Source organism: Apodemus sylvaticus, chromosome 8 (assembly GCF_947179515.1).
Source record: "Apodemus sylvaticus chromosome 8, mApoSyl1.1, whole genome shotgun sequence".
Classification (NCBI taxonomy): Eukaryota; Metazoa; Chordata; class Mammalia; order Rodentia; family Muridae; genus Apodemus; species Apodemus sylvaticus.
The window spans coordinates 73,478,274-73,500,226 of NC_067479.1; the positions used below are offsets into that span (position 1 = coordinate 73,478,274).

The following is a 21,953-nucleotide window of genomic DNA, read 5'->3' on the forward strand; positions in this document are numbered from 1 at the left end:
AGCCAAGCCCAGTGGTCCTACAATCACGATACACGGTCAATGGGAAGGCTTGTCAGCAACAGACTCCTGATTCCCATCCTCAGAATCTATCTCAGTTAGTTTGGTTTGAGGCTAGAAAGCTGCATTTTTTTGTTGGTTTTTTTATTTTATTTTGTTTTTTGGTTTTTTGGATTTGGTTTTTCGAGACAGGGTTTCTCTGTATAGCCCTGGCTGTCCTGGAACTCACTCTGTAGTCCAGGCTGGCCTTAAACTCAGAAATCCGTCTGCCTCTGCCTCCCAAGTGCTGGGATTACAGGTGTGCGCCACCACCGCCCAGCTGCATTTTTATTTTTATTTTTTTAGAAGCATTGAAGGTGCTGGTGTTCCAGAAGACCCACTAGTCAATTAAACAAATAGAACCCTTGGTCAGAAGTCTGGGTTAAGTTCAAGTTCTTGGGTTTGTCATTTATTTCCTGATCTTGGGCAAGTCATTTTGTCTGGTTGCGTCTTCTGGAGCGTGGCTTGTGAGAATTAACTAAGGTAATCCAAAGAAGCATTTAGTACACGTACTTTAACAATGATGTATCTTATGTTCAAATCCAAACATTATGTTGGCATGAAGAATCCAATGATAAAAAGAAAGGAAATAATCTTGTCTGGTGGTCCCCACAGAGTCCCCAGGCTGGTTTTGGAGAGCTGGCAACTATGTAGCCAGAACTTAGCTCAAACTTCCCTCCTTCTAAAAGAGACCCCTTCATCAGGGCACCTCATGACTTGTTTTCCTCAGAACACCATTTTGAAAGGCTGTTGCATAATCCATACCCATCTTCCCCTCCCCCAGAGACTAAGTTTCAGGGAGAGTCTTGCTGTTTAGCATTCTGCTTTGCTCCCTGCCCACAGCAGGGTATGTGCTTGGCACTTGATAAATGCATGGACAAGCAACTTGATAAGCAGAGGCATGAGTGGTTGACAGAATCAAGTACTAAGTTCTGGGGGTACTAAGTGGCTGACAGAATGAAGTACTAAGTTCTGGGGGTACTAAGTACTAAGTGGCTGACAGAATGAAGTACTAAGTGCTAGCATTCTGGGGTGTGTGTGTTACAATCTAAACGACACTACGGAAATTCCCAGCTGTTTTCACAGGACAAAAGCTCTCATAATCCTGATAACCTATCAAATGTGGGTCCTTTTGGGAAAGGCTGATCGGGTGCGACTGGTATTAGGACTTCAGATTCTAGAACATATATCAGGAACACAGTTCCGAGAACATTTGTATTCTGTCTCCACATGTGCCAATAAGTTTTAGCATAGTTGTTTAGAAGGAAGAAATTCAAATATGTGAAAAATGTTCTTTATAACTAAAGTTATCCTTTAAGGCATTCCCAGAATTGATATAAATCAGGATTGGGTAGATCTGCTAGAATTATATACAATGAAATGAAATCTTGGTACCTACTCTAGACAGGCCTCTGGAGAGAAAATGTATTCTCCCCTTCTTGAAGTCAAGACACATGATGTACACATATGGAAGAATATATCCTATCTTTAAAACACACATGATTTGATACATAAAGCATTGTACTCTTTAAAAGATTTATTTTATGTCTATGAGTGTTTTGCTCCAATGCGCACCACATGCATTTGTGTTGCTCCAGGTCAGAAGAAGCTATCTGATCCTGGAACAGGAGGTATAGACGGTTCTTAACCTCCATGTTGGTGGTGGGAACCAATCTCAGATCCCTCGCAAGAGCAACAAGTGCTCTTAACCACTGAGCAATTTCTGCGGCCTATTGATGTAGTTTCTAGGAATAGAATCTAATTTGTCAACCCCTTTCCTGTGCCTGTAAGTTATCATTAAACGTGCAAAAGTAGGTGGAGCTGACAAGCTGATATCCCAGACCTGGAAGGAATACAGAATTCTTTCAAATGGGTGTTGCTGACTTTTTAATAAACGAGGTAAGTCTTAGACTAAATGTAGATACAAAATAGTTTCAAAGTTCTCCATCCAGTGATAGATTTATGTGGCTCTTTTTTTTTTAAGATTCAATTTTGTGTGAGGGGGTTGGGTGGGTGAGGGAGGCACATGGGAGGGTGGAGGGCCACACGGGCCAAAACAGCATGCTAGATTTTAGGAATTCTGGAGTTACAGGTGTTTGTGAGCTATCTGACCTGGGTATTGGGAACTGCACTCAGGTCCTCTCCAAGAATACCTGAACAACTCTTATAGCTGAGCCACCTCTCCAGCCTCTGGCTTAGCTTTAAATGAACAAAAATCAAAAAAGACTTTCCTTGGCTACTCCTAGTTATATTTCTACTGCTCGGGTAGCCACACATGTTGTCCCAATATTGATTGGCACAGGTATTTTCATTAAAGAAAATTCTGCTGACCAGGGTAGTGCTGCCCAGTCATGATGTGCTCAGATCTGTGCTGTAGAGAGCTCAACAATACTTAGTAATTGTGGGCGAAGGCTAAATGCACACGACAAATTCTTTTTGTTGTTAGAGAAGACAAAAGTGAAGCTTTTATGGGTCATCCACAGAGCTGGAAGAGAAGGGAACCAGACAAAGGGTTTTGAGTCTCTACACTTCAAGAATGACTGGGTAAAGGGATGCCTGCTCACTGGAGACATTTGCTGCTTTACTAGAAATTGCATCAGAAAACACCGTGCTTGAGTAAACTTCCCTTTGTGTTGATTGAGATTTGATTCCTTTTTTTTTTTTTAAGTAATCCAGTGCTAAAGGCATAGGTGAAGATACAGTATTTGCCCATCATGATCCCTAGCACGGCTAGGCAGCAAGTTTTATCTGCTGAATTAGGGAAGAAGGGTTTTGGTCTAATTGGGACCAAAGTTTAAAAAGTGGATGTTTACATGCTAGAGTAGAGAGCAGCAAATGAGAGGAGAGAGAGAGAGAGAGAGAGAGAGAGAGAGAGAGAGAGTGTTTCTTTACAAGACTCTTTTTCTACTTTGGAGGATTTATATTTGTCTTAGTAGGTAATATACTTTCTTAGGACAAAGGATAAAAAAATCAGAGTTTGCCCCCACTCTCCCCCTAGGGGTACCCTGCTTGCCCCCCCTACTCTCTCATATCTTATATTGTAGAGCATCTTAGTTATAAAGCCTCTAAGGTCTTCTCTGACTTCTGATTTAACATAAAACCTACCCTGCCTTTTGCCAGCCATCTGATCTGCAGTGCTAGGACCATCTTTTGCATGCCCAAATTATTGGAGCTTTGCAATATGAGTGGCTTTTAATTATTTGAAGAAACAGAAGTTCATGTCAGAATGAATAATTGTTAGCAAGTGCAAACATCTTCTGGACATTTACTACAGGCTTCTGGACTTTGCTAAGTGCTTAATGTTTGACATCATTTCATTTAATCCTAACAAATCAGTGCTGTGATTCAGGCATTGTTATTTACATGTCATGGAAATGGAAAATGAGATCAGAGTGGCGTTATTATACCTGGAATTTCAGCACTTAGTAAGCAGAGGCTGGAGGATTGTAAGTTTGAATCCACTTTGGGATACATAGTAATTTCCGGGCTAGGGACATAAAGAAACCTTGTCAAAAAGAACAGAGAGAAGGAAACCAAGAATTAAATGTTAAGTGATCAGTCTTAGGCTAGATAATTGGTAGTAGGCAGAATCAAAGTTCAAAACTCTCTTTGTCTAACTCTGGAACTTGAACTTTTATCTACTAATCTTCTGCACATGAACTTTTCATACATAGTAATGTTCTGACTCACACTACTCAAAACTAATGATGGTACCATTTCCTATTGAGAGTTTAGAAAAGTTCATACACTGAACATAAAACAAAACTTTTCCTAATTGTTAATTCAGGTAGCTGAGGAAATCTGTAGTTCAGAATGTCTTTGTCTCAGAATGAAAATAACTGTCTCAATAAGTGATGTCTTGCATTGATTCTGTCTTCCTAGGGAGTTCCTATGAAGATGTTAATGATGGTAGTTGACAAAGATCAAAGGCTAAGACATTACTGGAAGGAATGTAGAGATGGCATAGAAACTTCTGGAAGAATTCACCACTGGATGATTAGAAACAGCCAGTTAGCCCATTTGGCCTTAAGTTGAATAGCAGAGGAATCTCTTCTACTTGTGATGAGACAGGGGGAAGGGTTCAATTTAGATGCATTTCATATTATGTGGACTAGGAACCAGTCTGGTTATCCTTCCAGAGCCCACCTTGCTCTATAGTAACTCAAGAGCACTGAGGCTACATTTCTTTAGGAGTACAAACTTCTCCGTCGTGAATATGGATTCACCTCTTCTAACAGAGAGCCTTTCTAAGATACGAGTGACTCACCGGAACCTGGGCAGGGCTATTTACTCATTGGATTGTGGTGCTAAGTATTTCCGGGCTAAATACAGATAGCAAGTGACAGTAGTTCAGTTGCTGTTTTAGAAATGTTGCTCATCTAGTTAGGCAGAGCAGTAGAAAGTGACTTAAATGTTGAAATGAAGTACCGGATTATATGCAGGTAGACTTTTCAACTGAAAGATGAGATACTAGGTTTAGAAGGTCGGGCTATTGTGAACTTGTAATGGCAGTGAAAACCAGAGGGCAGGACTCAAGTTTTCTTCAGTTAAAACTCTAAAAAGCAGTTAATTGTACTTGTTAAAACCCCAAACTTTCATTTCTTTTTCTATAAAATGATTCATAGGGGGTAAGGTTGAACCAAACATGCTCTTTGGAGCCTTTCAAGGTTGACATCTCGGGATATTATAACAATACCTATTGTATGATGTCAGTTTGGGGAGGATTGCTGCTGATCCTGACCCTTCACTCTATGCACAAGTGACTAGCTCTCTTTTTAGACAGTGATTGATTAACCTAAAAATTCCTACAATTTAACTACAAGCTATTGGCCCTCCCTGGTACCCAACAAATGTTTGTTGAATGAATGAATACCTGCTGGTTTAGGTTCTCCGTAGGGGCCAGATCCAGCCTTCCAGCTCAGTATCCTGTAGAGGTCAACCCTCTCCCGCCAGTGTAAACCGGCGCTTGCCCCGTATAAGCATAGTTCTCATTGCCGAGGAACTTGACCTGCTCTAACGATCGGTCACAGGCATCTGAAGACAGAGCTTTTAAGAGAATTAGGGCCAGACAGGTTAAATCCCTGGACCGCCAGCTTGGTATTTAAGCTTGACTACTGAGGACAGGGGGAATCAAAGAGAGCCGGAACTCTCTGGTAGGCTTCTCTGTACGCGGTTAAACCTCTCCCCTTGTTCCTGTCACAAATCTTGTCGCCAGAGCAACAGTGGGCGTCAACAAACGCAGGGCGGAAATAAGGATATAGTACACGTCTCCAGAGCGCAGATAGGCCATGCGCAGGCGCATTAATTTATTTCCGGCTGTAGTTCTCAGTCTGGGGAAGCAGTCTGCGTCTGCGTATTAATTGTGACGCGCCAAGGCTGGCCTTTACGCCGGAGCCAATTGGCCCACCGGCGTGGGCGTGGCTACTGCTACCGCGCACGCGCGAGCCACATACCCTGTGGTCGTTCGGTATCCGAAGTGCTCGCGTTCGTCATGTCGGCGTCGGTGGTGTCCGTCATCTCCCGTTTCCTGGAGGAGTACTTGAGCTCCACTCCTCAGCGGCTGAAGTTGCTGGACGCCTATCTCCTTTACATACTGCTGACCGGGGCGCTGCAGTTCGGCTACTGTCTCCTCGTGGGCACCTTCCCCTTCAACTCTTTCCTCTCCGGCTTCATCTCTTGTGTGGGCAGCTTCATCCTAGCGGGTAATGATTCTGTATCCTGGTAATAATGCCCCACGCTGGCGCGCAGCTTCGTCCTCACTGTACCCTTTGGTAGTTTGTAGAAAGCCGACGTCTGTGAAGTCACGCTTACTTCTTGGGATCCAGGAAGCAGGCTCAGAAATGTCACATTTCTAATGCCAAACAGGAGTTGAAATTGAATATGTAAAGAAATAGCTCTTCTGGTGATCGCAATTATTATTTCTCTAAGGAAAGATATCCTGACTTGATGAAACTTTAATGTAAATTTAAAGTTGGTAGAGCTTTAAAGGAAAAAAGCCAAGCTGAGGTATTTCTATAACTTTGGCCTAATCCCTACTCCATCTAGAAGACTTTAGTGATAGTATACGAATATAAATATTAGTGATTGTTTGTGAGAATGCAATCCAGTTGATGCTGGCCTTTTAGTTGCCCCCTACTCCCACTTATTTCTGTGCATAATTTCTGTGCTTATTATCCTGAACCCAATTTTTATTCACACAATTGTGAATTAGCGCTTCTTTCAGGTCTACACATTTGATAACCTTGTAGACCTCCAGATTTAATAAGGATTGCCGCCATGAATTTCATCTGAAGTCTGACCTTTCTTGCCTCATGGGATTGAGAGAATACTGAGAGCAGGTTTGGCTCAGGAATGTTACTACCAAGTGTATTATGGTCAGCAGTGTTTTGGGGGTTTATTAGCAGTTGTTTTCCTCAGCGAATTAGAGCTGGTTTGGGCAGAGACAAAATATAGCATTGGACTTGTCTGGAGACTTGAGTTACAGTCTTAACATAGGCCTCACATCACATGGACACATTCACGTTGTTACTTCAGGCACACTGGGAACAGTTTTACTTTTCAGAACTTAAATAGACCCCAGTTGACTTGTGCCCCAGTCAGAGCCAGAGCTGCAGAGTCAGCTTGTTCAGCAGTCATCCAAGTCGTCTTTGGATTTGGTGCAGTTTCTGGAGGCTACACCCTAACCACTAGGATGTGTTAGCGCCATCAGCCGGGTCTGACAGACCCCTTTCTGTGCTCAGTACTCTTCATGACAACTTTATTAGCTAGCCAGGAGAAAGCATCTTGCTGAGAAGGTTTTTTTATTTATTTATTTAGCCTCTGGTTATGGAAGTGTAGGAACAGGGTGGGCCTGACAGCTGATTTGAGTCCTCTCCTGTTGAAGCCGCCCATCTTCACAAGCCTCTGTGTTAAGTCCTGACTTCCCAGGACTTCATAGAAAAGAATGATTTGCTGGAAAGTTAGGTTAGTGCCCCTGCCCTCCCTCCCTTCCTCTCTCCCTCCCCCCCCCCCTCTCTTTCCGTCTGTCTTTTTTTCTTTTTTGAGATGGCTTTTGCTTTTTTTTAAAAAAAGATTTATTTATTATATGTATATGAGTACACTGTAGCTCTCTTCAGACACACCAGAAGAGAGCATCAGACCCCATTATAGATGGTTGTGAGCCGCCCTGTGGTTGCTGGGAATTGAACTCAGGACCTCTGGAAGAGCAGTCAGCACTCTAACCATTGAGCCATCTCCAGCCCCAGCCTTTTTTTTTTTTTTTTATTTCTTTTAAAAGTATTTTTGTGGGCAACTTTGTGTGTATATAGTGTATTGTAAAGTGTCATTATATGTCTGTGTGTATATATGGAGGTCAAAGAGCAGAAGCATTCCTTGGCTAGACTGAACTGGCTGGTGGATAGAGAACTCTGTGGAGGGGGTATCTTCATGTTGCATGGTGTCTTGTCTGCCTCTCTCCAACTCTCTCCAGCTCCACAGTTATAGATGTGCCAGCAAACCAGGTTTTACATGGGTCCTTATGCTTTGAGGCAGGCACTTTACCAACTGAAACATCATCTCCAGCTCCTAAGTCCTGTTTTTGTGCCTGTTGAGGCTGAAATTATCAGGTTCTAGTGGGAGGTATATGGCTTGTTTTTGACTAGACTGCTTAGCAAAGGAACACTGTTAGTAGTGAGAATATTAGTAGTAGTGAGGACATTATCAATAGCGAGGTCATTATCAGTATTGAGGGTATTAGTAGTGAGGGCATTATTAGTAGTGAGGGCATTATGATTAGGGCATTATGATTAGGGCATTATGATTAGGGCATTATTAGTACTGAGATCATTATTAGTAGTAAGATTGGTGTTAGTAGTGATATTTTCAAATCTTTTAGGTAACAGGGAATAGGGTGAGAGAGATAAAAGCAGGTTTAAGGAAAAGAAAAGGATTTCAGATAACTCATTGTTGCTGCAGAAAGATGTCATTTGCATTCTCCTCCCTTCAGTGAACTTGGGACATTTTGTCACTGAGCTAAATCCACAGATCCATCTATCTGTCCATCCATCCATCCTCTCTCTCTTTTTTGTAAGACAGAGTTTTAGTGTGTAGCCCTGCCTGAGAACTGTAGATGGGGTTGACCTTGAACTCAGAGATCCATGTACCTCCATGTTCTGAGTGCTGGGGTTAAAGGTGTATCAGCAGCCTGGCTGCCATGTGTCTTTTGACAACATTAATTTTACTAAATTCAACTTCTTTTGCTAGGCCAGATCATTGCCTGGTAACTTGTTTTAATGAAAAATTTGAAATTTGGCTGTTTGGCCTTTGTTCATGTTGAGATAGGACATGCCTGCTGATGGTTTGACTTGTCTATGGTTTTTTTTTTTTTTTTGTTTTGTTTTGTTTTTTGTTTTTTTTTCCTTTTGGAAAGAGAAGGGAAGGGCCAGTTCTGGCAAAGAAAGGTTGTAGGGAATTATGGGGGAGGATTTTGAAAGACCAAGAGGCACTAATGCTGGAGGTTTGGGTGTCAGGCCTGTTTCTGTAGGAGATCATCTGAGAATTAACAGCGGCAGCACAGGCAGGTGAGATGGCTCAGTGGGTGAAGGGCCTTGCCACCAAACCTGAGCATCACCTGAGTTTGCTCCCTGGGACCTGGGGTGGGAGGAGAGAACTGACTCCTGCCTTGTCCTCCCCCCTCCCCTTTCACGCAGGCATGAAAGCACCTGCCCTGGCCTCCCAGAGGGATGCAGACTAATGCAGAGTCCCATCTCTCTTCTTCCTTACCCTCAGCCAGTACACGGAGTGAAGCTAGGACACGAGAGCCCTGGGTCCACAGGAGAGTCCACGTGAAAAAGGAGAGAGCAGCATACACTCACACTAAGAGTAACATACAACCCGCTGCCCAACAGCAGTTCTTTTTGGAAGTAAAGGGCAGACTTAAAGTTGATGCTAGTTGCATGACTTGGGGGAGGACACTCTTTCGAGTCTCTTCATTTGGCTAGTTTTTGCATGTGCATTTGCTCTTTAGAGATTGGCCAGAACATAGTAAATCAGTTTAGAATGCTGCCCTCAAACATTTAAGTCCTGGAAAGACGCAATAGTGTCTTCTTTTTGCTCATGGCCGGGTGGTTTATTCAGGGTCTCAGGAAGGGGCTTGAGGTGCCATGGCACTAGGGATGGGCTTGTTCAGCAGTGAATAGTGTCGTAGGCTTTTAAAGGACCTCGGGAGTCATTTTCCTATGTCAGCGGCGCTCAGCAGCTGTCTGTCTTCATCTTAGCTATCACTAGAGGAGGGACAGCTGGGCTTCAGAGTTAACATTCCAGTGTGGGGAGTCCTTGTAGTTTCCTTTTGTACCTAACTGGGACCTGCTCTTCTCAAGAACTGTTTAGGGAGAGTAAGTGGAAACTAGTTAAGTCTGTCTTTAAAATCTTACTAGGCAAGCACTTCACCACTGAGCCTCGTCCCTAGTCTGTTAAATCATTGTTTTAAGTTACTTTACAACTTTGGTTCTTCTGTTCTGTTCAGAACTTTGGTTCTGTTCTGTTGCTTAGGCCACAGTTTAGTGGGCTGGAGAGATGGCTTAGTTGGTTAGAGTGCTTGCAGTGGTGCGGTCAGATCCCCAGCACCAAGGTCAGGAGCTAGGCATGGCTACACATGCCTGTGACCCCAGTGCTGGGCTGGGGCCGCAGGGCAAAAGCAAGAGGATTGTGGAGTCTTGCTGCTTGCCAGCTTCAGGTTCAATGAGAGACGCTGTCTCAGAGGAGAGAGCAGGACACCCGATGTCCTCTGGCCTCTGAAAGTGTGCATGCACAGGCATGTGTATCTGAACACACATGCACACACCACATACACATATTCCACATTCATACGTCTCTCTCTCTCTCACACACACACACACACACACACACACCATTTACAAAGTAAAGTTTTAGTATTCCCAGTTAAGAAATCACAAAGGAGTTTGAATTGGAAAGACTAGGAGACTAATCCAGAGGATTTTCTGTCCCATTGGTGGCTGTGGACTGGGGTTGAGCTACTTTAGGGAGTGTCCTTTGATCTGTGGCTCGCTCTCAGCTGCTGTGCAGGAGATTGGGAGTTTGCCAACTTCGTGGCTGATTGTCTGGTCACTAAATGTCACAACCATTACTTGCTTATTCTTGGTGCCTCGGGCTGCTTCCTGGCTCTGCAGCCCCTGGTAGCGCTGCTTTTAGCTTCATCTGATTTTCACGCCTGATTGTGTTACTTAACTACATTTGTCTGTGGTTCCCAAAGCAGAGTTTGTGTTTAGTTTGTTTTTTCAGGACACATGGGCTCTCTTGGGAGCTGGCCTTGTTGGCACCACCGTCCTCATCACTGTCCAGTGTCTGTAGGCCATTTGCCATTCCGAGGTTCTTGTTCCTTTGTCTATCTTCAGGACTTGGTTCACACCTTACCTCTCAGTTCACGGTTGCTGACTCTCCTGTGGACCCAGGGCTCTCGTGTCCTAGCTTCACTCCGTGTACTGGCTGAGGGTAAGGAAGAAGAGAGATGGGACTTTGCATTAGTCTGCATCCCTCTGGGAGGCCAGGGCAGGTGCTTTCATGCCTGCGTCCTCGTGCGTGTTAAATTGTCAGCACAGCTGTCTTACTTTAAGGAAGATGGAGGACTGACTGCCAGGCCGTGTGCTGCTGTGCTGTGGATTCAGCTGTGAGGGTCACAGATGCGGTTCCTCCTCTTACAGTGTGAAGGCGGACGCACAGGTCACTGGAAGTATTGCTAGTGAAGGAGGACAGGCGCCTGATGGCTCCCTGGCCCTTTTGGTGCTCTGCAGTGTGTCCCTCGGGACACACTTTCCCAGAGTGCTTTGTAACCTCTCGGTTTTCTCCATTTCTTTGCCTGTATCCACAGTTTATCTTATATTTTAGGTTTTTACTAGCAAAGTGAGAGTGGCCAGGAGAGTGGTCATCTAGTGGCTCACAGCAGCCTGCCTGCCCCTGCCCCTGCCTCTGCTGTCTGGCTCCCTCCCACGGCAGCGGCAGCTCTTGCGCTTGCTCAGAGATGCTGGTCTTCTGCTGGTGGCTGAGCAGCTTCTGTGGCGAACCCTTCATTCACCATCATGGGTTTTCTCGACTGAATCAAGTCTTAGACTTGCTCTAATATTGTCTAATTTTAAAAAGTTGAACCTGGTGTGCTGGTGCATACTTTTAGTCTTAGCTCTTGAGTGGCTGAGGCAGGAGGATATCTATGAATTTGAGACCAGGCTGGTTTAGCGCAAATGGCTGGTTCTTTCTGAGTGCGACACTCCTTCTCAGCGCTCTCGTGAGGGCCTCCTTGCTCCTCGCCTCCTGTTGGCTTTTCCTTCCCACTGTGCTGGGCGCTCATTTTGTATTTCTTCCCATAGGTGAATTTAAGTTCTATGTGTATGCATACAGTTATCCTGGGATTGATATTTTAGTTTGGACCTGTCTAGTTGGTTCAAAATACTAAGTCCAGTTCTGACATATTTCTCTTTTTGATGTCTCTTTGATCTCTTGTGTTTATATATTCCAAATGGGCATCCCCCTCCCAGCCATCTGCTGCGTTACCAGCAGTGTACAGTGTCACCCTGGGTGGGTTGCTTAGCCAGATATTTAGGTCTTTTTGATCTCATGATTTCTCTTGACTCCCACATCCATTTCATCAGGAAGCTTTGTCTTCTCTGCACTATAGGCTGTCTCTGTCTCTGTCTCTGTCTCTGTCTCTGTCTCTGTCTCTGTCTCTGCCTATGCCTATGTCTATCACCTTAACCCTGAGCCCTTCAGTTCCTAAGCCATTCATAGAATTTCATTGCAGGTATGTAGTATGAGTTAATTATTCCCCTGGGTGACATTTGGACCATTTTTTCTTTCTTTCAATTTTACAAACATACTGTGTTTTGTTAGACACATTCATTGTCAAAAGGTAAAAACATTTTAAATATTAAGTGGTATTGCCAGGAGCTTTCCCAAAAGGTGGTCTAACCTGGCCTTTTACAGCAAGGTTTTAAATGGTTTCCTTACTCCAGCCAGTGCCCTTCATAAAGGTCTTTGCAATTCTGTAGTGTTTCTGTGCTTAGGTTGATGGGAACTGTTGCCATGGTGATGAACTCTGGAGGACTAATCTGATCAGTCTGTCTTCTGTGTGGATTCTTTGTTAATGTTAGAGTGGATTCTAGCCTGAAGCAGGTGCTGTAATTTATTGAAGCCATAAAAGGTGTTTGAGCAGAGAATGCCCCTGGAGGTTCTCCTCGAGTCCTCCGGGTGACTGGCTGCCGCCTTGTTAGAGCCTTCAGATACAGAAACCGGGAGTAGAGACTGCGGACAAGAGGCTTGTGTGTTGGATCTTCTGTTGTCTTTTGAGACAAATAAAGGCACTAGAACTTTACCAAAGACAGTTTATCTACAGTAGGAGGTCCTTGTGGACCATGAGCTATACTTAGGATCCCTGCTGTGTGTCCTCGTGCAGAGGATGGTCAGGATGTCATAGGTCATCCTTCATCTCAGCCTTTGTCACTGCTGTCTCTGTAGCCCCGTGTAGGTATAATCAGACACCTTTTAAGTCAGCCAGCCTAAGGGTGCCTAGGCTGTTAGCAGGTGTAAGGGGAATAAGCTTACAGTTGCTAGCATAACTCTGTCGTGGTGTTTGCCCCTTCATTTTTCCTTTAATAAAGGATAGTTAAGATTGTAAAGGTCTATACTTTTATGGGTTTTAATTTGCTACTTTCTTTTTACAGTTTTTAGGTATGTGTGTGTATATGCTGTCAGATTTGCCGGCAAATGCCCTCAGCAGTAAGCTCTCTCAAAATCATAGTGTAGTTTTATATTTTTGAGACAGTGTCTTATGTGGCTCAGGCTCACCTTGGACTTGCCATGGAGTTGGAGATGACCTTGAATGAGTCCCTTACATCTGCCCCAGAAGTGCCAGTTACAGCTGGGCAGCCCCACACCTAGTTTGGGATGGATGAGGTTTTAAACACTCTGGCCTAACTATGACCCGGATCAGGACAGAACATTATCAGCACCATACAAGGTTTCTCTCAATTTTGAAGCCATGTTTCTGTCCATGAGAGATGAAAACCACTGTCTGACTTATGCTACTCTAAATTTATTTTGCCTATTTTGTTTATTTATTTATTTTTGTCTTGCTTTGTTGAGAGAGTGTCTTAACTGTAGTCCAGACTGGTCTCTAAACTTGTGGCTGCCCTCCCTTGGCCTCCCATGTTCTGGGATTACAGGTGTGTACCACCATGTCTGGCAGGTTTGTCTAGTTTCAAGGCTCCATATGTATGGAATCATCTAGTGTGTACTCTTTATGTTTGGACTGTGCAGTATAGCACCGTGAAATCCATCCAGTTTGGATCTAGCAGAAGTTCCTTTTCATTGCCGTATAGTATTTCTTTGTCTACATGTGCTATATAATCCCCTCTGCATTGTTAATTGACATTAACTTTTCTAGCATGGTGCACGTCATAGGCGTCACTCCTGTGCATGCCTCTTGGGTGTGATGCTTTCATTTTATTAGAGAATTTTCAACACGGGATATATTTGTGTATTGATTAGCAATCATTTGTTTTATATTTCTGAATACTGACTTTTGTGTTTTGTTTCTTATCCAGTTTGCTTGAGAATACAGATCAACCCCCAGAACAAGGCGGATTTCCAAGGCATCTCTCCAGAGCGAGCCTTTGCTGATTTTCTCTTTGCCAGCACCATCTTGCACCTTGTTGTCATGAACTTCGTTGGCTGAATTGCGCCCGTTTCCTCACCATGGAGTTGGAGATGGGCTGAGCGTAAGTGGCGGTCCCAGCCTTGTCCTGCTGTGCTGACTCTAGCAGGTAGATTAGGTGGGCTGGTTCTGGTCGTGGTTGGCCGTTCCCAGAGTGCTGTAGGGTGTTTGCAGGCTTCCCTAAGCCCCCGTGGGTATTATATCAGCATGGCCATCAGCTGTGGACTACAGGTGTGCACCCGAAGGCTTTTGGAGAAAGATAATTTACAGGTTTTGCTTTTAGATTTGTTCTTGAGTTTTCTTCCAATTCTGATTGCCATCAGTGTTAAATATTAAATATGGCTTGATAGGTATTCAAAGTAGTGTGAATGACTGACAGCTGGTTTTTATGAATATGTGCCCCGAACGTAAATGGTAAAGTTGGATTAACTTGTGAGAAGATTTGGAACCAGACTGGCAGCATTTGGTTTGTTTGCTGCATCCCTTGTTAGGCACTGAAGCCATCTTCGCCCCCAAACAAACTTTACAGAATTCTGAGGGGGAAACCCAGGTAGGCCTAGATCCCTTTTGCAGAGCTGAAAACCTTTCTACCCTCCCTTCATAGGTTGTGTTCCGTCCCTTCCACTCTCCCGTCTTGTCTCGTTACTTTGCCAATGCTGTGACAAGACACCATGGCAGAGGCAGCTTGTAGAAGAAAGTGTTTAATTTGGTATTCATTGTTGGGAAGAGTTAGTCTGTGACTGTCAAGGCGGGAGCATGGCAGCAGCAGGCATGGTGTGGGGCAGTAGCTGGCAGCTTACATCTTAGGCCGCAGCTTGAAGCAGAAAGCTAACTGCGAGTGGCATCCGCATAGTGACTGCAAAAGCGTTCACATAGTGACACACCTCCTCCGACAAGGACACACCTCCTAATCCTTCTCAAACAGTTCCACCTCCTGGGTGGAAGCATTCGAACATGAACCTGTGGCCGTTCTCATTCAGACCTCTACACCCCAGAAGCAGAGTCTTAAAGCTGTGATAAGTACGTGATTTTTTTCCCCCCAAACACACACCAATGTTTTTCTTTTAATTAGAGAACATGGGCAACAATGCAGTTGCCTCCTCAGATGCACAGGGGTAGGATGTCGAGTAGCCTCTGCCTCTTGATGTTTGGCCCTGTGCGTGTGCAGCTCACGGACGAATGCCTGTGGTCCTCCATTTCCTTTGCACCGTAAGATTGAGTGTTATTGCTTCCAGATGGTGAGAAGAGAATCTTAGAAAATGTCCCCGGGCCACCTCTTTACATCACTGCATGGGAACCTGTGTGTTGGTCCTGAAAGCCTCAGACCTCACACAGGAACCAGAGTACGTGCAGTGATGTGACGGTGGCTGCAGTGGAAACGGCACGTAATGCACCTTAAAAACTGTTCTGTTTATCGGGGTTGACCTTTCAGTTTGGGTAGTGGATGCTGCTGGGATGCTATAGTCAGTGAAAACATTTGAGAAGCAGTTCATTCTGCTCCCCTGATACAGTTTCAGTCACTGGAGACCTGATTCCCATCCCTCCTCCTCATCCCCAGTCAGTGCCAGTTAGTGGGGTACAGAGGGAAGTGAAATGCCTTTAAAAGTGAAGAGGTTTGTTTGTTTGTTTGTTTGTTTGTTTATTTCGAGACAGGGTTTCTCTGTGTAGCCCTGGCTGTCCTGGAACTCACTTTGTAGACCAGGCTGTCCTCGAACTCAGAAATCTGCCTGCTTCTGCCTCTGTGAAGAGTTTTAAAAGTATAAACAAAAACAAAAGAAGCAAAGCTGGAGATGCATCTCAGCTGGTGGGGCGCCCTGGGGGTGGGGCGCCCTGGGGTGGGGTACCCTGGGGGTGGGGAGCCCTGGGCTCAGTGTCAGTCCTGCACAGCCAGGTGCAGTGGGCTGTCCCTGTCGTCCCTGCGTGCAGGCCAAAGAAAGGCGGGAGGGTAGAACTTCAAGTTTATCCTCAGCTGTGTGCAGTAAAAACATGACATGATTGGAGTGTTCCCTGAGGGCAGGATGCAGTGCTATGAGAGTGGGGAAGGAGCTACGGAGCCTGGAGAAGGAGCTGACAAGCAGATCCTAGCTCTGAGCAGTTCCAGTTAACTGTTTCCATGGATACCTTGAGTGGAGCCTCCAGTGTAGACTACCTTGAGTTTATGGATTCCAGGTCTAACTCTCAGGCGTTCTGAAGAGATGGAGAAACAACTCTGTCTTCTGATTGCCCTACTCTAGATTTGTGAAGGTGCTTCCTGGATGAGTTATGGTATGTGTTTAGAAAGGGACAGAATGCATTTCCAGGGTGTTCTCCAGGCTCTCAAAGATACCACAAATCATGGGAAATTCTTTTCTAGTGCTGCCATGTTTGGAGGAGGACTCTGCTTCCAAAGAACTTAGTATTTCAGAATTATGACAAGAGGAGAAGCAGGCTCAGCAGAACTGTGTAGTGCAGAGCATATTGACAGCCCTGGCCCCCTGCCCAGCTGGGAATTATGGGCTAAGCCTGTGCAGAGTCGCCCAATTCCAGAGTGCGGTGTCCAGTCACTTAGTAGAAAATAGTAGGCGCCTAGAAAAGGTGGGGAGATGCTCTCGTCTGGGGGTAGCCTAGCACATTCACCTCTCACCCGGTACATGTTGCCCTGTCCCACAGCTTGTCTGTCCCCGTGTGCTCACTGTGCCAAGTGAGTTCTGATGGTCACACTAACTCAGAAGGTCGGATGAAAAGGAAGCCAAAACCAAAACCACAACCACTCCCTGCACTTACAACACACTCATTCATAAGACAGTGGAGGTGTCGACGTCCTTATTCTGTGACATGAATCACGGGGTTACAGGGCAGCACGGTGTGAGCTGGATTCTCGTGTTGCTGCTTCACACTCCTTATTTTCCAGGAGAGGATGGGCATTAAAAAAATACTTTTAATGAATTTGAAGGTGTCATTTTAAACCAGGAAGAAAAGGCAGATCAAAAGAAATTGGCATTGGGCTGTAAAAGTCTGTGACTTAGGGTAGCCAAGAAGAGCAGACAGATTGAGAACATCTCAGACACCTCAGGCAGGAGAGCCTGCCATCCCCGTTTGCAGACGGGGCACTGAGAGATCCAGAGACACTAGGAGAAATCTTCTGTTACTGCTTTGAAACAGGGTCTCTTGTAGTACAAGGTCACTTCAAAGAGGTTATGTACTAAAGGATGATCTCATACTCCTGGTCCTCGTCCCTTGCCTCCCACGTCCTAGGATTACAAGTATGGGCCCTCATTGCCCGGGCCCAATTTTAGGTTCCTTTTCTAATTTAAAAAAATTTTATTTTTAATTTGCATATGTGTGTATGCCTGTGTGGGTTTGTGTATGTTAATGCAGGTTCCCAGAGGTGACAGGTCTCCTGGAGCTAGAGTTACAGGCAGTTAGGAACTCTTAGCTGTAACTGTGGTGCTGGGTCCCTTGAAAGAGCAGTTTATAATCTTAACTGCTGAGTCATCTCTCCAGCTCCAGTGTCAGGGTTGTTCGTTGGTTTTTCTAGACAGGGTTTCTCTGTGCAGCTCTGGCTGCCCTAGAGCTTGCTCTGTACACCAGCCTAGCCTCAGATTCAGAGATCCACCTGTGTCTGACTGAGTGCTGGGATTAACGGGGTATGCCACAGCTTGCCCAGTTTCAGAGCTTAAAAAAAAAAAGGATGAAAAGGGAGACAGAGCATCTTTGGGTTGCGTTTGGGGCATTGACATTCCCGCGATGTGGGCTGTGGGCAGGAGAAAGTGAGGTGGGCATCACAGAGCCACACGGCTTCAGTGTGCTTGCCTTAAAGGAGGGGGGGTGGTGGCTGGAAGCCTGGGCTGAAGTTTTGTTAGTTCTGCTTTTTAATATTATGGGGAGAGTCTTTTATTATCTTTAAAAGTTTGTAGCATTTAATCCTAGGTAGTGCTAGAAGGCTACGGGGCTGGGCAGAACCTTTGAACTGATCGTACTGTTTATAACTAGGCAATCCCTTTCTGATTTTTTTTTTGTTTTGTTTTTAATTTATCAAAATATAGTAATCTAAAGAATTTCCTTGGAAAGGGACTCAAAATGTATTCCTTTTTTCCATCTCCATCTTTATATCTTTATTTTTAATTAAGAGACAAGGTCTTATCCCAGGCTTGCCTGGAACTTGAAAAAAATTATTGCTTACAATTTATTAGATTTTATTTAGAGAAGCTGTAGTGTGTGTGTGTGCGCGTGTGTGTGCGCGCGCGCCCAGAGCCATATGGTGAACAGGACTGACTCCTTCTGAGCATTCTCTTCACTGTGGGTCATAGGGACCATACCCTGGCATTGGGGCCCAGGAAGTGCCCGCAGTCCCTGAGCCCAGCTCACTTGGCTTGGCATGGAACTTTAAAGAAAAAAGTTTTAATTTATTCTTCGACGATTTCACACATTTATGTAGTGTATTTTGGTAGTATCACCCCTGCCTAGTACCCCACCACGTGCCCTCTTTAAATTTTATAACCCACCAAGTCCATTTATGGCTTTCTGCGTGCATCTGGGCGTGGGCCATCCGCCACAGTCTGGATGGTACCCTCTGCACTCTGCTGCCATCTAGTGGATGCACCTTTCCCGTGCTGGGAGTGCGTCACAAAGCATATGAGTTGTATTTTGGTGGAACAACAGAAGCTAGTTCCTTCCCAGTCATGGGAGGGCAGCAGAGGCCCATGTGAGCTGAAAGGCTGCCTGGGGGTTTCTGCCCATCCTGGCCAGGAGTGGGCAGTGCTGAGCTCGGGGTCCGCAGCAGGGCAGGACGCCAGGCTTGTGGCTTCACATGTGAGCATGAACTGGAGCATTTCACAGGGTCCCTTTGTCCGTCTCAGGACTTGGTCTTCATTTATTCTAGACCTTTTATTGCCTCCCAACTCAGAGTTCCCACTGACAGAACTATTCAGTTTTTAGTTGAGGAGCCAGTGGCTCCCTAACCTTTTCTCAGGAAAGTCAGGTAACTTCTCTATGATTGGTCTTAATAGTTCTTAAAAAGCATTAATTGATTCTTAATTTGTGGCTGAACTCTTCTGGTTGGTCTTTTGAAGGCAGAGAGCTAGACAGATGTAGTTAGATTTATTCGTGTGTGTGTGTGTGTGTGTGTGTGTGTGTGTGTGTGTGTCTGTCTGTCTGTCTGTCTGTCTGTGGATATGGGCAGCTTGGCACATGGTCCAAGGAGAGCCTTCAGGGTTGCTCTCTCCTTCCACCATGTGGGCCCTGGGGATGGAGCTCAGGTTGTCAGGAGTAGCAGGAGTACCCACTGATGCAGCTCATTAACCCTATTTTTAAATTATTTTAAATTTCTTTCTTTCTTTCTGTTTCTTTCTTTATTCTTTTTTTTTTTCTTCTCTTTCCGGGATAGTCTAGTTCTGTGGCCCACGGTATCCTTGAACTTGGGATCCTCTTCTTTGCCTCCTGAGAGCTGTGACCATAATTAACTGGTGGATCTGTGAAGAGTTCTGTTTCTCTCCTCTAGCCTCTAGCCATCTGCCTCTAGCTCTGGGAACTCCAGCCCTGGGTCTGTCACCCACGGTGCTGCACTGGGGCCTGGTCCCTGGGCTCTCAGGCCCGCAGTGTGCACCGCTCACACTCTGCATTGTCATGTTCTTTAAAGCTGTTCACTCCTGTTCTCCCCTCCTCCACTGCTCTCCCAGGTTCCCGAGGGTAGGACCTCAAGGCTGACCCCAGGCCTCGGTTTCCCTGCCTGCCCTGTGGTGGGGGAGACAGACAGCCGTGTGTGTACCTGCTTTTACCTGCTTTGTACCTGAGGAAACTCAGTCTTCTCAAAATTTCAGTTGACGTTAGTCCTTGGTGAGGTGACAGAGTGGTTGCTTACTAGGGGGTGTTGGATCCTGAACTCCGATGCCCATTGCTCTCTGCTTTCAAGAGCTTTTGAGTAATGATTATATATTTATGTTTATATATATGTATACATATATGCTTATATGTATACATACGTACTTATAGGATTGTGTTTGTTAAATTTTTTTTTTTTTTTTTTTTTTTTTTGGCTTTTTTGGTTTTTTCGAGACAGGGTTTCTCTGTGTAGCCCTGGCTGTCCTGGAACTCACTCTGTAGACCAGGCTGGCCACGAACTCAGAAATCCACCTGCCTCTGTCTCCCAAGTGCTGGGATTAAAGGCAAGCGCCACCACCGCCTGGCGTTTGTTAAAATATTAAACTTGCTTAAATGGGGAAAGTTAAGAGCAGTTTATAAGAAGGGATAAAGACAGATAATCTTAGGTGTTTGTGCAAAGGCAGGCATCACTATGGGGGTGCAGGAGAGCTGTAGGAGAAGGCAGTTTGGGAGAGCTGAGATAATCTAGTAGTGGTGATGGTGGTGACCTCACACAGCGCCTGGGTCTGCCCTACCACAGCACTATTGGTCACATGGTTGGTGTGGCTTGGTGGACATCTGAAAAGGGACTCACCAACCAAGGAACTAAGGTTTAATTTCCTTAATTGATTTGTTTTTTTATTTTTATTAGACAGTTTCTTCTGAATCCTTAGCTAACCTTGAACTCAATCTATAGTTAAGGAAGACCTTGAACTTCTGACCCTCCTGCTGTCACTCCCCAAGTCCCGGGATTCTGGCATGAACCAGCATGCTTGACATGGTGGGTGCTGGGTGTCATGATGCTAAAAGCATCTTACCACCTGACCTGTACCCACAGCCCTGCCCGCCCACGATTTCAGGCGGTTTTAACAAAGTTAAATACTAATCTGTGTAGCTGCTGGCTTGGACAGAATAGCTGTGGATAAAATTCCTAAGCTATCAAGTTGTAGATTTATCATTTCTAAAAGGAGAGGATCAGCCTGGTTGATTTCTGGAGTGTCCTTCACTGTTAGAAGCTGTGATCTGTGCCTTGTAGCATTAGACTGTGCTTTGCTCCTGGGAGTTGTGCTCAGTTATCTTTGATTTCTATCAGCCCCAAGTTTCGGCTGTAATTTGGTGATCAGAATCCAGGGAAAGGTCAGCATTTGATCATATCTGTCCAGTGATGGTGACAGTCTAGAGAAGGTTCTGGGGAAGAGCCCACAATCCCAGGAACGGGGCTCTGTCTGCCATTGTCATTTTCCTTTATAGAAAATGTTATTTCTATCGTTTCTTGTATTTTTCTTGCTTTCTTTTAGGGTGATTAGAATGGGTGGGTCAGATAGTGCTAGTGCAGTGATAGTGCAGATAGTGTTCCTGGGGGACAGACTGGGGACCCCCTCACCTTTCTCAGTAGGTGTCTTCCATTCTGCATGTAGCTCCATCAGGGAAGAGATTTTGAGGCAGGTTTTGATAGCAGCCTGTCCTCCGCTTGAAGTTAAAAGTATCCTTCTGAGTTGCTTACCGTCCCCATCATGTCAACATTTCAGAAAACCCATGGCCTCTGTTTGAGCACTCGCTGAGTATGTCCACGCTGGAAAAGACGGAACAGGGTTTTCTGGAAACTACCACCAAAGGCCTGTTCTTTTCCGAGCCCTCTCCTTTCTGTGTTGACTGGCCTTGGTGTCTAAGGCTCACGTGTCTTAGTATCAGAATCCACCCTGCTCTAAGCAGCAGCCTGGCCCCTGGCAAGCAGTGTCCATCTGACCCAGAGTAACTTAGGAGAAGTGGGCGCTACATTGCCTCTTCACAGACCCGGCCCTTTCTGAGGTTCTGAGAAGTTTTATCCACAGTCATGAGTCTGCCCTCAAACTGGACATTAGTGCTCTGAGGATCTGAGGGCAGGGAGGTGAGCGCTGTTCACAGTTAGGGTTGGTAGGTCAGGAGGCGTCTCCAGCGCCTCACTGGCCTTTTTCTCTTTTTTGTGAACTTGGAATTTATGTGTAAGTACAGTCCTTATAGATGCTACTCTCATAAATGCTGTGAAAAGTCGGCCATGTTCTGGTTACTGTAGTCTGTCTAAATACCGCGGTGCACTTAGGAGTGCAGCAGCTGCCTCATGGGTGAGGCTCGGATGGAGGGTCTGGGACCTGACACACCTTTCTGCTTCTTCCAGGCTCACTCTCTGACGGCCCCTGGATCAGAAATCTCGCGCTGGCAGCTCGTTGCACATGGCTTCTTCAGATTCGTGCTTAACTGCGATTCTCGCTGGCTGTGACGTGGCATGTCCAGAGAACTCCCTTCGCTCTGTCGGAGCAGCTCCACAGTGCAGGTCTGTTAGCACAGACTCTGCCTGCCCTCAGTGCAACCCTAACTTTCCTAATTAAAAAATATTTCTGTG

General features: G+C 45.3%; 1 protein-coding gene across 1 annotated transcript; it reads left to right on the forward strand.

The window, feature by feature from the left end:
• Positions 1 to 5,464: 5,464 nt before the first annotated feature.
• On the forward strand, positions 5,465 to 21,953 carry Dad1 (defender against cell death 1). The gene is made up of 3 exons (XM_052191528.1): positions 5,465 to 5,738; positions 13,626 to 13,799; positions 21,729 to 21,953. The coding sequence occupies exons 1-2, from the start codon at positions 5,528 to 5,530 to the stop codon at positions 13,754 to 13,756; spliced, it is 342 nt and encodes a 113-aa protein (XP_052047488.1). The 5' UTR covers positions 5,465 to 5,527; the 3' UTR covers positions 13,757 to 13,799; positions 21,729 to 21,953.